General features: G+C 59.9%; 1 protein-coding gene across 3 annotated transcripts in view; it reads left to right on the top strand.

Annotated features, from left to right (window-relative positions):
* Positions 1-12,175, top strand: part of ADCY3 (adenylate cyclase 3) — a 78,505-nt gene that overhangs the window by 59,142 nt on the left and 7,188 nt on the right. For 2 of the 3 annotated variants that reach the window (XM_036086137.2, XM_036086136.2), the window contains exons 7-14: positions 883-1,041; positions 1,679-1,856; positions 5,374-5,502; positions 6,985-7,127; positions 7,264-7,425; positions 9,037-9,124; positions 9,912-10,028; positions 11,715-11,974. In XM_036086137.2, the coding sequence (XP_035942030.2) occupies positions 883-1,041; positions 1,679-1,856; positions 5,374-5,502; positions 6,985-7,127; positions 7,264-7,425; positions 9,037-9,124; positions 9,912-10,028; positions 11,715-11,974 (1,236 nt within the window). The remainder of the gene's footprint in view (positions 1-882; positions 1,042-1,678; positions 1,857-5,373; positions 5,503-6,984; positions 7,128-7,263; positions 7,426-9,036; positions 9,125-9,911; positions 10,029-11,714; positions 11,975-12,175) is intronic. The other variant, XM_078056052.1, reaches the window with a different exon arrangement.

Here is a 12,175-nt window from a genome sequence, read left to right as displayed (position 1 = left end):
TTGCATTGGTCGGCAGGTGGCCCAGTACCCAGTCTGGGAAGTGGGCGACATGGCTCGTCGTCCTCACGGCTGAGGGGCTGCCAGCCTTCCACGGCCTCCGAGGGGCCCAGCCTCCATCCGCTGTGGTTTTCTGGAGAAGTGGCCGTCGTGGTGAAGTCTGTCACAGCCCCTCACATTCATTTGGATTCCCCCCCGAGGCCCCCATCCCTCTCTCAGTGTTTTCTCACTGTGAGCCTCCAGGCCCATCTCCGGTCAGCAAGTCCATGTGCGGCAGTGTGGGACTGGAACCCTGGCCTCTGCTCTGGGCTCCCAGCTCCACCGCTGCGAGCTGTGAGGACCTCGCACTCTCCCCCTCACACTCCCCACCGCGCCTTGGAGGCCCTCCCAGGCAGGCCCTGGCTGGATCAGGCCCCAGGAGGGAAGGGGGCTCCTTGCTGAGGCTTCTCCCCTGGCCAGGATGGGGGCCGGGAGGGGTCACCTTGCCACCAGAGGGCCATTTTGCATTGTTACCATCTTCGGGTTAGAGCTCCTCTGACATTGGCCTAGAAACAGATGCCACACTGGGCGGGGGGAGGAGGTAGTTCAGGATCACTCGCCTCCACTTCCCTGACCACGGGGCAGCTTTCCCGGTTGCACGTGAGCCCTGGCGCGGTGCCCCGCGCAGGTGGACGCGGGCAAGTAGCAGCCTTCCCTCTGGCGGCCCGCTGGACCCCAGCCACAGGTGACTCGGCTCGAGTGCAGGCAGAGCGCCGTGGGGCGCCCGGGAGTCCCCTCGGCCTGGAGGGGAGGAAGCCCGTGCAGAGCTCCTCCCGGGGCACGGAGGGCCGGCCGCCTTGCTGCGGCCATGTCCGAGCCCTCCTCCGCTCCGTGTGTGCCTGGCAGGTACGTGCGGGAGAAGACGAAGACTGGGGTGGACATGCGTGTGGGGGTGCACACGGGCACCGTGCTGGGGGGCGTCCTGGGCCAGAAGCGCTGGCAGTACGACGTGTGGTCTACCGACGTCACTGTGGCCAACAAGATGGAGGCCGGTGGCATCCCCGGGTGAGCCAGCGTTCCTTCCCAGCGGGGAGGTGCGGGGGCCGAGGGAGGGGGCCGTGCGCCCCTCGGGGCTGTGGCTCAGACGAGAGACACCCCGGAGCAGCGTTCCTCCTGGGGGCGCCTGCCTCCTGGCCTGAGCCCGGCTGGGGCCCCTCCGCCCGCCGTGGGGCCACAGGCCGGCCTCCAGGCACACGGTGTGGGGGCTGCCTGGGGAGGCCGGGTCCCCCGGAGGGCGCCGCGCTGGAGGAGCAGGCTCCGAGGCACCCGCACGCCCGGCTGGAGCTCTGTCACAGACTCAGCTGGTCAGGGCGGACGGGCTGAGGACGCAGCCACGCGTTCGCCGCCTGGCTCAGCCCCTCGCAGGCAGTCACGATCCTCCCCCTCCGCGGTCACTCCCCAGAAACGGGTTTATTAGCCCCTGGCGACAGGTGTGGCCACTAGGAGCCCGCAGGGTACGCAGCGGTAGGACGTCAGGACAGGGTTCAGGGCGGCCCTCCGAATTCCTCACCTGCCGCAGCGCTCTGCGCGGCCTGGGGACGTCGCCTGCCTGCCTCGTGGCCGTAGTGCCGAGGCTCGGCGGCGCGGGTGGCCTCCCCGGGCTCTGGCGGCCTGACGGGCCGGGGTCCTCGCTGCCGTGCAGGCGTGTGCACATCTCCCAGAGCACCCTGGACTGCCTGAAGGGCGAGTTCGACGTGGAGCCGGGCGACGGGGGCAGCCGCTGTGAGTACCTGGACGAGAAGGGCATCGAGACCTACCTCATCATCGCGTCCAAGCCAGAGGTGAAGAAAGCGGCCACGCAGCACGGCCTCGGCGGCCCGGTGAGTGCCCCGGCCCGGACAGGGCACGGGAAGGCGGGTTCGAGAAGCCGGCCGGTGGAAGAGCGGCCAGGGCTGCGGGGGGCACCCAGGCGGGGCGTGGGGGGGACGGAGAGCGCGTGGGGACGGCGGCCGGCGGGGGCAGGGCTCCCCTGCGTCGGGGGGGAGCAGTCGGAGCCCTGGGAGAGACGGGGGCGCCCAGCGAGAGGCTTCCAGAGCCGCGCGGGGGCCGAGGAGGCCGGGGGCAGGCCGTGGGGGTGGCTTGGTCACGGAGAAGGGGCACCGAGGCCGGGGAGGTTTGCTGGGCGGGAGAAGAAGGAAGAACAGGCCGGAAGCAGTGAAGCCGGCCCGCCCTGGTCTCGTCTCTGTGCCGCTTCCCTGCCTCTCGTCAGACCCGAGGCCCTGAGCCGCGGCCCCGGCTCCTCCCGCCCGCCGCCGGCCTCCTGACGGGCTGTCTGGTTCGGAGCCACCAGGGGCCGCTGCGGAAGTGGAGCGCTCCGTCCTGCTCGGCTGAACCGGGGAGTTGTTTCACTCCTTGTAACTTTGTACTTAGGGACGCACCAGTCGCACCAGTCGTGAGAATGTAACGGCTGAGGAGTCTGGCGCTCTCGGGGATGGCATGTGGCCTGAGGCCGTCCCACGGCTGGGGCTTTGCCTCGTAAGGGCAAAAGCAGAGCGTGAGCTGGTCTGGGGAGGCTTCAGGGGCTGTGGCTGAAGACGTGACCCCTGGGGAAGTTTTAAAAGAGAACTACACACCTTCTCCCCTCCCGCAAATGTATGTGATGACCAGCGAATCAAACAGAAACAGAAGGTTCGTCCATTAGCTCCAATCGCAACCACTATTCAGGGAGTGCTTCTGCGCGTCCATTATTTCACTTACTCCTCAAGACAACCCTGCGAGAAGGGGGCTGTTGTCATACCCACTTTGCAGAGGAGGAAACTGAGACCCAGAACTTTGCACGCGAGTTGCAGATCTAGTAGGTGGCAGAGCAGGGCCCGTGCCCCCGGCCTGCCCGCCATGCTGCATCCCAGGTGTGCGTGGGTCCCTCCCGTGGGCAGCTCACACAAACTCAGCACCGGGAGGGGCGCACAGGGGGATAGGACACCACCTCACTCCCGAGTAATTTAAAATCCCCCTCGGCACCAGTGTTAAAGGCCAGTTCAGGGTATTTTGTGCTGCATATAAAGTCTGAGCTGCAATTAAATGCTCCAAAGAACTCAGAAAAGTAGGAAGCTGTCTTTCAGAATATTAGGAACGGTCAGGGTAGAAAGTAGAGCCTCATGAAATAAGACTCGACCTTGACACAAAATTAACGAGTCCTTCATATTTTTAAGAGTGCTACATGCAGAACTTTAATATAGTCCCTAGAACAAATTAAAAACGTGTCTTCCAAGCTGTTCTACAAGACCGTAACTGACAATAATCTAAGAAATGAGCTTTTATAAAGTGCTAGGAAATTTATAATTTCTGGCATATAAAATTTTTAATCGAGAAATGCTATTCCTTCCAAACATTACCCACAAATTGGGTTTTACCAGGGACCACCTTGAAGTCACAAATGGCAGTCAGGTCTTTGGGACCACACTTGTTCTCCTTTGTTCTAATCTTGTATTTTATTTTGCTTATTTCAACAACCCTTGCATGGTATGTAATTTGGATCAGGCTTTGTTCGCCGCACCGGACACCCCTCTGAGGGTGCAGATGAGGCCACCGAGGCAAGGGAGCCTGGGCAGAGCGGGCTGTATGAAGCTGTCGTGCTTGAGTCATCATTCAGCATCTCGGGGAACTTGAGCGGTCAGCTGCGGTAGCTCGTGCCCCCGTGTTCGCGGCCGGGGTGCGCGGGCCGGTGAACCACGCATCACAGCCGCCGTAGCTCGTGTGGCCAGCCGAGCGACTGTTCCAGAAGGCTCCACCTCAGACGTGGGCGGATAAGGCGACGTTCATCTGCTCGGCCACCACGGGGTCGGAGGCAGTAATGCGCAGACGTTGGGGGGGTGGGGAACACATGTGTTGTGGGGGGACAGTGGGAAGAAGGAAGGAAGGTGGTGAGGGGTGCTCCTTGGGAAGTCACGGGAGTGAACACAGTTCCACTTGCGGAAATCTGTCCCCGTGGTTTTGTGAGATAAAGCGACGGACAGGGAGGAGAGTGAGGACAGTCCTCACAACGAGTCCTTCCCGAGTGTTGAAAAGCTTCCAGACCTCTCCCTGCCCGCCCTGCCCTGGTTGAGGCTCAGCCAGGCTGGTCTCAGATGCCTCCTCTGATGACTCCCGGGTCTCCACCTCAGGCCCAGCCGGCTTGCCTGCACTCACCCCTGCACGAACACGGGCAGCTCGGTCCCCGGTCCCTGGTCCCCGGCCCGGGGCCTGCTCAGCCCTCTGTCCTCCCATCTCCTCGGTGGCGGCTTCATTCTTTCAGCAGCTCAGACCAAACACCGGACACAAGCTTGACCCCACAAGCCAGGTCCGTCGACCCTCCTGCGAGGGAGGACTCTGACTCCCCCCGCCCGATGCCCTCACAGCCGCCACGCAGTCGGGCCACGTGACCAGATCGCGGGTCTCTAGCCAGTGATCCTCCCGCTGGCCGGGCCCCACCGTCCCTTCTCCACAGCAGGCGGTGCTCCCGCTGAAGCGCCAGGGGACGTCCTGTCACTGCCTTGGTCTCTGCCTCCCTCGGAGGGAAGGCCGGGTACAGCCAGGCCCTCGCTCCGCTCATTCACTGCCCCGGCGGCGGCACGGGCCTCCCGGCTGGTGCTCAGGGCGTACACCTGCTGCAGGGCCTTTGCACCAGCTTCTCTCTCTTCCCCGGGGCGGGGGGAGGCCCATCCCCCGAGAGCTGCAGGATTCACTCCTTCAGGTCGTCACTGAAATGTCCTCCTCACGGTGACACCTCCCCTGACCTCGTTACCGTCCCGCTCCCCAGCGATCCCCGTGCCCCTTCCCCGCTTTACCTCTCTCCAGAGCACTTACCCCCTTCTTACGTACTGTACTAATTTGACTGACTTGTCTTCCTGCTGTCCGCCTTCCCTCACTAGAATGTGAGCTCACACGGGACGTTTCGTGTATCCCCAGAAGTTTAGGGACTCCGCAAATACTCGTGAAATGAGTGGACTGTCTCGCCGTGGGTTACAGTGTTTGACCTATTCTGTCAAGGAAAAGGACTCATCTCTGGGCAAACGGGCTTGTGGGATTTAGTCAGACTTTTGGAAGGCATTTGACAGATGCTACAACCAAAAAGGACCTCTGTGGATCACTGTGTTGAGTTACTATTTTAGAAACAGGAGTTGGAACAGGAGGGTCTTTCTCTGCTTAGAAAAATTCCAGTAGTAGAAATAGACACCAGGAGTGTACGGCGTTTAAAACCAGCGTTCTAGAGGAGGAGTCAGGTAGGACAGTTCTTAGCCTGCAGGCTTCTAAACTCTCGTGGCAAGATTTCAGACCGACAGTAGACCAACCAGGCCCGCTGGGGCGGGTGGGCAGACTGTGTCTGGGGTCTCTGATGGCCACTTCTTCCCACTGCAGGCCCTGCGAAACGGAGCGCCAGCTTCCTCCAAACCCAGCTCCCCCGCCCTCATTGAGACCAAGGAGCCCAACGGGAGCATCCACACCAGCGGCTCCACGTCGGGGGAGCCCGACGAGCAGGATGGCCAGGTGCGTATGGTGAGGGCCAGGGCGCGGCGGGGGGGCAGGGAGGTGAAGGTTGCTGTCGGAAGTGTCCTGTGCGGGAGTAGGACACCTGGCCACTGGCCCATGCTCCGCTCCTTCTCAGTGGTGTCACCTTGGGCGTCACCTCCTACCCTGGCCCCACTGTCTCCTCAGTAGCTCCTGGGGGTGGGGGTGGGGAGGGTCAGAAGAGGTGCTCCACTCTGACGCCTTGTGTAGCCTCCTGTCCCAGAATCCTGTGGCTTTGAGGGCAGTGAGGACATCCGTGGAAAAGTCTGTAAGATCCGACGAGACTGTTTTGGAAGTGAGACTTCAGGGTGGGCTCACCTCTCTGGTGAGGTCCAGACACCACAAGTCCCAGGCACAGATGGGGGACTTCCAGAGGAGTGAACGTGCTACCCACCCCTGAGGACAGGGTCCATCTTGGGAGAGCATCCAGGACCTGTCCTTTACTAAAGAGCTGCCCGAGTACGCTCACTGCTGAGGGCGGATGCTCTGGGACAGGGACCTCTGCCTGCCGAGGTGAGCTCGTTGGCAGCACCCCCATTCTCGCTGCCCTGCTGCCTCTAGATCAGGTGCTGCAGAACAAGAGGGGAGACAGGGCTGAAGGTTAGCTGGGTTTTTCTGGATCACCATGACATTCAGCAACTCTTCCCTAGCATGATTTTCTGGATAGAAAGTGGAAATACAGACCCGATGTAACCCAGCAACGAGGGCGCAGATAGTTTTAGCAGCCTGTGGTTTTTCCGTCCTCATAATTAGCCACACTCTCCAGCAGATGCTTCGGGGACAGAGGTTCTTGGTGCTAGAACAGACCTTCCACGTCATTTTACAGAGAAGAAAGTTGGAGCTGGGGAACATGGGTGACATGGGTCCTATCGTCAGCCAGGGGTGCACCCAAGCTTAAGGCCGGGCTATCTTGGACCCGTACACACAGCTCTCATGAGCCCAGTGTCCATTGTTATTTGGGCTGATGGCCATGTAATCACAGTCTGGACTCATATTTTTAGAGCCGATGCTTCTCCTCTGTAGGAATAAAAATGGTAGCGGGTACTTCAGCCCCACCACCCCACTAGTGACGAGGGCATCCCTTCCTCTCCCAGCACTTCCCGCCCCTCAGACCTTCCTCCCCCAAATGAACTGGATGTGTGTTCCTTTAAGAGCTCCCTTAAGCCCCAGGGTTGGGGCCATTCACCTCCCCAGGGATGCTGATGCGCATGGCTGGGTGGCACCCCCTCCTCCTAGCAGGGGCCACAGGGCCCGGGAAACCAGGAAGGACTGTGGCTTTGGGTCCAGACCCAAGCAGAAGGAGCTGCATGGGGGCATTGGGAAGACTTCCCATGAAGTGGCTTCTAGAGCCGAGGGCCTAGTCCTCCTGAGTGTGATCCCTTTTGCTCCCCTCCCCTGACCACCCTCTTTCCCCAACTCCTCCTGCACCCCCCACCCCCCACCTCCTGCGCTGGCTTGCAGGCTGACAATCCCTCGTTCCCCAACCCACGCCGGAGGCTGCGCCTTCAGGACCTGGCTGACCGAGTGGTGGACGCCTCTGAGGACGAGCATGAGCTCAACCAGCTACTCAACGAGGCCCTGCTTGAGCGAGAGTCTGCCCAGGTGTAAGTGGTTCCTCTGCACGCACTCGTGGGCCCTGACTTGGGGGTTCGGGGAGTTGGCCATCTTGAGTGGAGCCCCTTCCTGATTGGCCAAGGCAGGTGTGACGTTTGTGTTCCCTGGGGCTTGTTTCCACTGCAGAGTGAAGAAGAGAAACACCTTCCTCCTTTCCATGCGGTTCATGGACCCCGAGATGGAAACCCGCTACTCAGTGGAGAAGGAAAAGCAGAGCGGGGCTGCCTTCAGCTGCTCCTGCGTTGTCCTGCTCTGCACAGCGCTGGTCGAGATACTCATCGACCCCTGGTGAGGGAGGGCACGGCAGGAGCTGCTAGGCTAGGAGGGGGTGAAAGGTGATGAGCTTCCTAGGCCAGAGGCGTGAGCGATGTAGGGGCCTCAGCTGGAGCATGACATCGGGGCAAAAGCCTGGTCTCTTCCTTGCCTCCGGTGGAACAGCCCAGCGGAATTCAGGCCCATGTGTTGCTAGGACCATGCCCTGGACCCTCTCCTTCCTATCTACCCTGGGATTCTAGAATAGCACTAGCGTCAAAACCAGGACTGAGAAAGCTGAAGAACAGAGAGGGGTCCAGGAGGATGGAGACCCTGGCTGCGTGGGCCTGAGCAGTTCTGGGACAAGAAGACAGAAGATGGGGGACACTCCTCAAGCTCAGTCACCAAGGCTGATCTGGCTTCCCTTTCCTGCTTCATCTTAGCCGATGGATTTTAGGCTCTGGGTACAAACAGCTCTGTCACACAGCAGCAGGTCCTCCGGGGCAAGGGATGTTCTGGAGACCTTCCCCAGCTGTTGAGGCCCAAGCAAAGGACAGCTGCCGCGCCCCTCCCTCCCCGCGGCCCCTCGGCCGCTCACTCCTGTGCAGGGGTTCCCTGTCAGATGGGAGGCAGTGGGGGCCTGTTCCAGCTATAGTTAGGGGCACCGTAAAGAGCCCTGGACTTAGTTACAAGTTCTAGACACGCTTCTTGGCCGATTTGTTGTATGGCCATGTCCCTGAGGTTCCAGAAGCCAAAGACGATGATGATACCAACAACTTGAAGGTGATAATGTCTGCCCTGCTAACCCCAGGATGGTTGGAAGGATCGAATGCATTCATTCAGTGCAGATACTCACCGGTGCTCCGTGCCTGGCCCTGAGGCCTACGGATATACAGTGAAGACAACATACAAAGAGCCCGGCTCCCGTGGAGCTTACATTCTAGCAGGGCAAGACAGAGGTCAACAACTGAACAATCAGAACATGCCTGCAGACAGCGGCAAGTGGGTGGATAGAAGGGAAGAAGGGAGCCGGGAATGCTCTGCATTTGGTCTGCTCTGCGTTTGCGTCCAGCACGGGGCGGAGCAGGCCTCACCCACAGGGCACAGGGCGGGATTTGAGTAAAGACCCCGAGGGAGAGGACAGGTGACCGAGGATCAGGCACCGGCTTAGCAACAGAGGTCGCTCCGGAACCAAATGGTGGGGGTTGTGCGAACGGGCAGGATTTGGAGACCCCGAGTTGCGAAGGTGGGGGAGGGAGGCCCTGTTCAACTGTGAAGCTCTGTGCAGCTGGGGGGGGGGGGTAGCCCTCCCAGCCCTCCCAGCCCTCGGCAGCAGGCGAGCCGCCCTGTCCCACGCTCCCCGTTCACGGCACAGTGCTCACTCCCAAGAACCCCCTGCACCCCAGCAACAGCTCCCGCTGGGGGCGGGGGGCGGCGCGCGTTCCCGGGCCCTGCACTCAGCTGGCAGCCGCCCGACTCGGCCTCTGGCTCGTCTATGCAGCAGGAGGCATGAGTCGGTGGCGTCCTGGGAACGTTTCAGGTGCAGGCCTAGAGGGCCTGCTCTTCTCCCTCCTTCTTGCCTCTCGTAGCCCCTCCCCCGATCTCACTGATCCCTCCGCCCTCCTCCCTGTCGTCTCCCCGTTACAGGCTAATGACAAACTACATGACCTTTGTGGTCGGGGAGGTTCTGCTTCTGATCCTGACAATCTGCTCGCTGGCCGCCATCTTTCCCCGGGTAAGAGCCGCTTTTCCTTTTGGCTGCGAAGCCCTCCGGAAGCGGGAGCGGTAGGGACGGAGTCAGGCGTCCCAAGGACTCCGTACAAGCAGGCTGTCGTGTCAGGACGGTTCAGGCGTTTGTCCATCCAGTCATTCCTCGTCACTCACGCGCTCATGTCAGCTGAGCAAGCACGGTGCCTACGCCAGAGCCCAGACAAACGCCTGGGGAACTGTAGAAAAGCAGGGGAGGCCCAGCTGGAAGGGGGTTGGCCCTGACCGTGAAGGACCGTGAAAGCCAGACAAAGGGACTGAGGGTTTCTCCCGTAAGAACTGGGGTGCTTTGCAGAGTTTTTGATCAGACTGAGAGGAGAAAAGCAGTGTTTCAGGGTAATGAGACCAGCAGGTGGCTTGCCGGGTGACTTGGAGCATTTCGGCTATACTGACCCAGGGAAGACGGGAGCAGCCAGGCGAACGTGGCTGGCCCTGAAAATCGTCCCCTGACACGGCCTCGCTGCTGGACTTACGGGGTGGGCCGCCGCTGGCTGGCACTGCCCACAGCCTCCTGGCCTGGTCACTGTCTGCTCCAGAGAGGGCTCCAGTGGGGGCCCTGCTGTGTCCCAGACCCCTCCAGAGGGACTGATACAGGGCGCCAGCCTCCTGCGCTGCCTTCTCAGCTCTGCCAGTTTTTGGTGGACTACAGTTTAGGTTCCTGGGAGGTAAGGGAGCAACCAGAATCATTAGCAGTCCTATTTATGGGAGAAAAGACTGTCAAAAGTTCACGGCCCCTGAAATTCCATTCCTTCTAGGCCTTTCCTAAGAAGCTCGTTGCCTTCTCGACTTGGATCGACCGGACCCGCTGGGCCAGGAACACCTGGGCCATGTTAGCCATCTTCATTCTGGTTATGGCAAACGTCGTGGACATGGTGAGCTCCTGCTGTGCCTGGTCAAGGGACGCCCCTCCCCCCACTCAGTGGAGAAAGGCTTCTGTATTGGCTAGTATGAGCAGCTGGTCAACCAATCCTCCACCCCTAGACACAGGTTTAGAGTGGCACTTAGTTTCCTAAACAGATCACCTTGGCCAAATGGACAGGGTCTTCTACCCCACAAACCTGAGACTGACCTGTTTGCCCCAGCTCCTTGCTCTCCCAGAGTCCAAGAGCCCGACACCATGCCCCAGGCCCCGTGCTGGATGTTGCCTCATTTAATCTTTCTAACAGTCCCAAGATGTTGGTATCATTATGTGCAGCGGCGAGGCTCAGGTTAATTCACTTGTTTTAGCTCAGTGTCAGTAAGTGACAGAATCAGGGATCGAGCTGTTCTAAATCCCAATCCTGTGAAGAAACTCCATATCTTACTGATCAAGGGTCACAATGCACGTCTTAAGTATTCCCTATAGTGTGGCTGGTGTCATGTACCCAGGGCCAGGGAGGGAAACCCGTTTGCCTTCAGCTGTTTGAACGTTGCCAGGCCTTCCGAGAGCCCAGATGGCTAGGGGCAGACGAATCATCTTCTCTGCTCTCGATTCATGGAGAAGCGGCAGGTCTCAAGGAAGCAGCAGATGCTTTCTTGCGGGGAGTGGGGGACAGCAGTTAGAAGCCCAGCTCTGTGGATTCAGAACCACCAGTCAGTTACTGAGCCTTGGCAGCTTGGAGCTGCAGTTGACATTCTCGTCAGTCCTCACAGTTCCCAACAACTTTGGCAGTACTGTATACGTGCTCTTAAAAAGTCCTACTTTTTTCAAATAACAATTTAAGCACAGGGAAAAAAACTCACCATGGAGACTTATCCCTTGGGCCAGTTGATCCAAAGTCCAACTAGAACTCAGGAGCTGCAGAACCTAACGTGCCCCTGGTCGCACGGTGCCCAAGCGCAGGGAAGAGAAGCCCGAGCCCCTAGCCTGGCTGAGCACACCTGGAGCCTGGTGCCGGGTCTGGGGACCACTGTTTACCAGGGTCACGGACTCTGTGCAGGACATCTCGAGATCCTGTCGCCAGGGGAGGGGTAAAAGACCAGGGAGGTATGAAAACTTCTCACATGCTGAGAACTTCCCAGAGCCAGACGAGCACCTTCCACGAGTGGGTGGAAGTTACAGGAAGTAGGTTTGCTTCAGTTGATGGAGGCACTTGCCATTGACTTCCGTCTGCCCAGCGGCGGGAGCAGGCCCCAGAAACGGAAGCGTCTGAGCAGAGTGGCTGCCAGGCCGCGAAGCCGTGACGGAGGCTCCCTGGCTGGCCCCAGGGCCCCTCCTTAAGCAACACTGCGCCGTGGGCAAGAGCGTGTTGTATGTGAAACCTGAAAACTGCACTCCTCGCTCTGACTCTACCGCCTGCTGGGTGCGCTGCTCGGCGCCAGGCCAGCCCCTTCGGCTTTGCTGTAAAGGTGGCAATCCTACAGACGCTCGAGAATTTTCGTAAACATCAAGTGAGATACGGTTCAGCTCTTAGTGGGAATTACTAACGTTTGTATTCTGTTCCTCGGTCAGTTGTCCCATCTGTCAGTGTTCCCGAGGGAGCTGTGGGACGTGGTGGCCACGACCCAGCCGCCTCTGACCAGTGTCTGCTGTTCCCTTGCACCCCATGTCCTCCCTGCACCCCGGTCCTGGCCTCCAGCTCAGCTGTCTCCAGTACTACACAGGACCGAACAACAGCACCGCAGGGCTGGAGGCGGAGGATGGCTGTGTAGAGAACCCCAAGTATTACAACTATGTCGCCGTGCTGTCCCTCATTGCCACCATCATGCTGGTGCAGGTCAGCCACATGGTGAAGCTCACACTCATGCTGCTCGTCACCGGGGCCGTGGCCGTCATCAACATCTATGCCTGGCGCCCCATCTTTGATGAATACGACCGCAGACGTTTTCAGGAACATGAGTAAGATGAAGCCTGCTTGGGGATCTGTATTGTCTCCTTCCTCCCACCCCCAAGTCCCCACTTCAAGGTCACGGGCCTGGGGCTCAACAAAGGACGGTATGGGAATCGGGGTTCGTGGCTTCTGACAGAGATGCCACTAGTTGGCTGTGATCCTGGGGTAGATCCTTTCCATTCTTGATGAGTGGATGATCCGTGTTTGGC

Source organism: Halichoerus grypus, chromosome 10, assembly GCF_964656455.1.
Source record: "Halichoerus grypus chromosome 10, mHalGry1.hap1.1, whole genome shotgun sequence".
Classification (NCBI taxonomy): Eukaryota; Metazoa; Chordata; class Mammalia; order Carnivora; family Phocidae; genus Halichoerus; species Halichoerus grypus.
The sequence above is the reverse complement of the archived record's forward strand: the minus strand, read 5'-3'. Positions and strand labels throughout refer to the sequence as shown.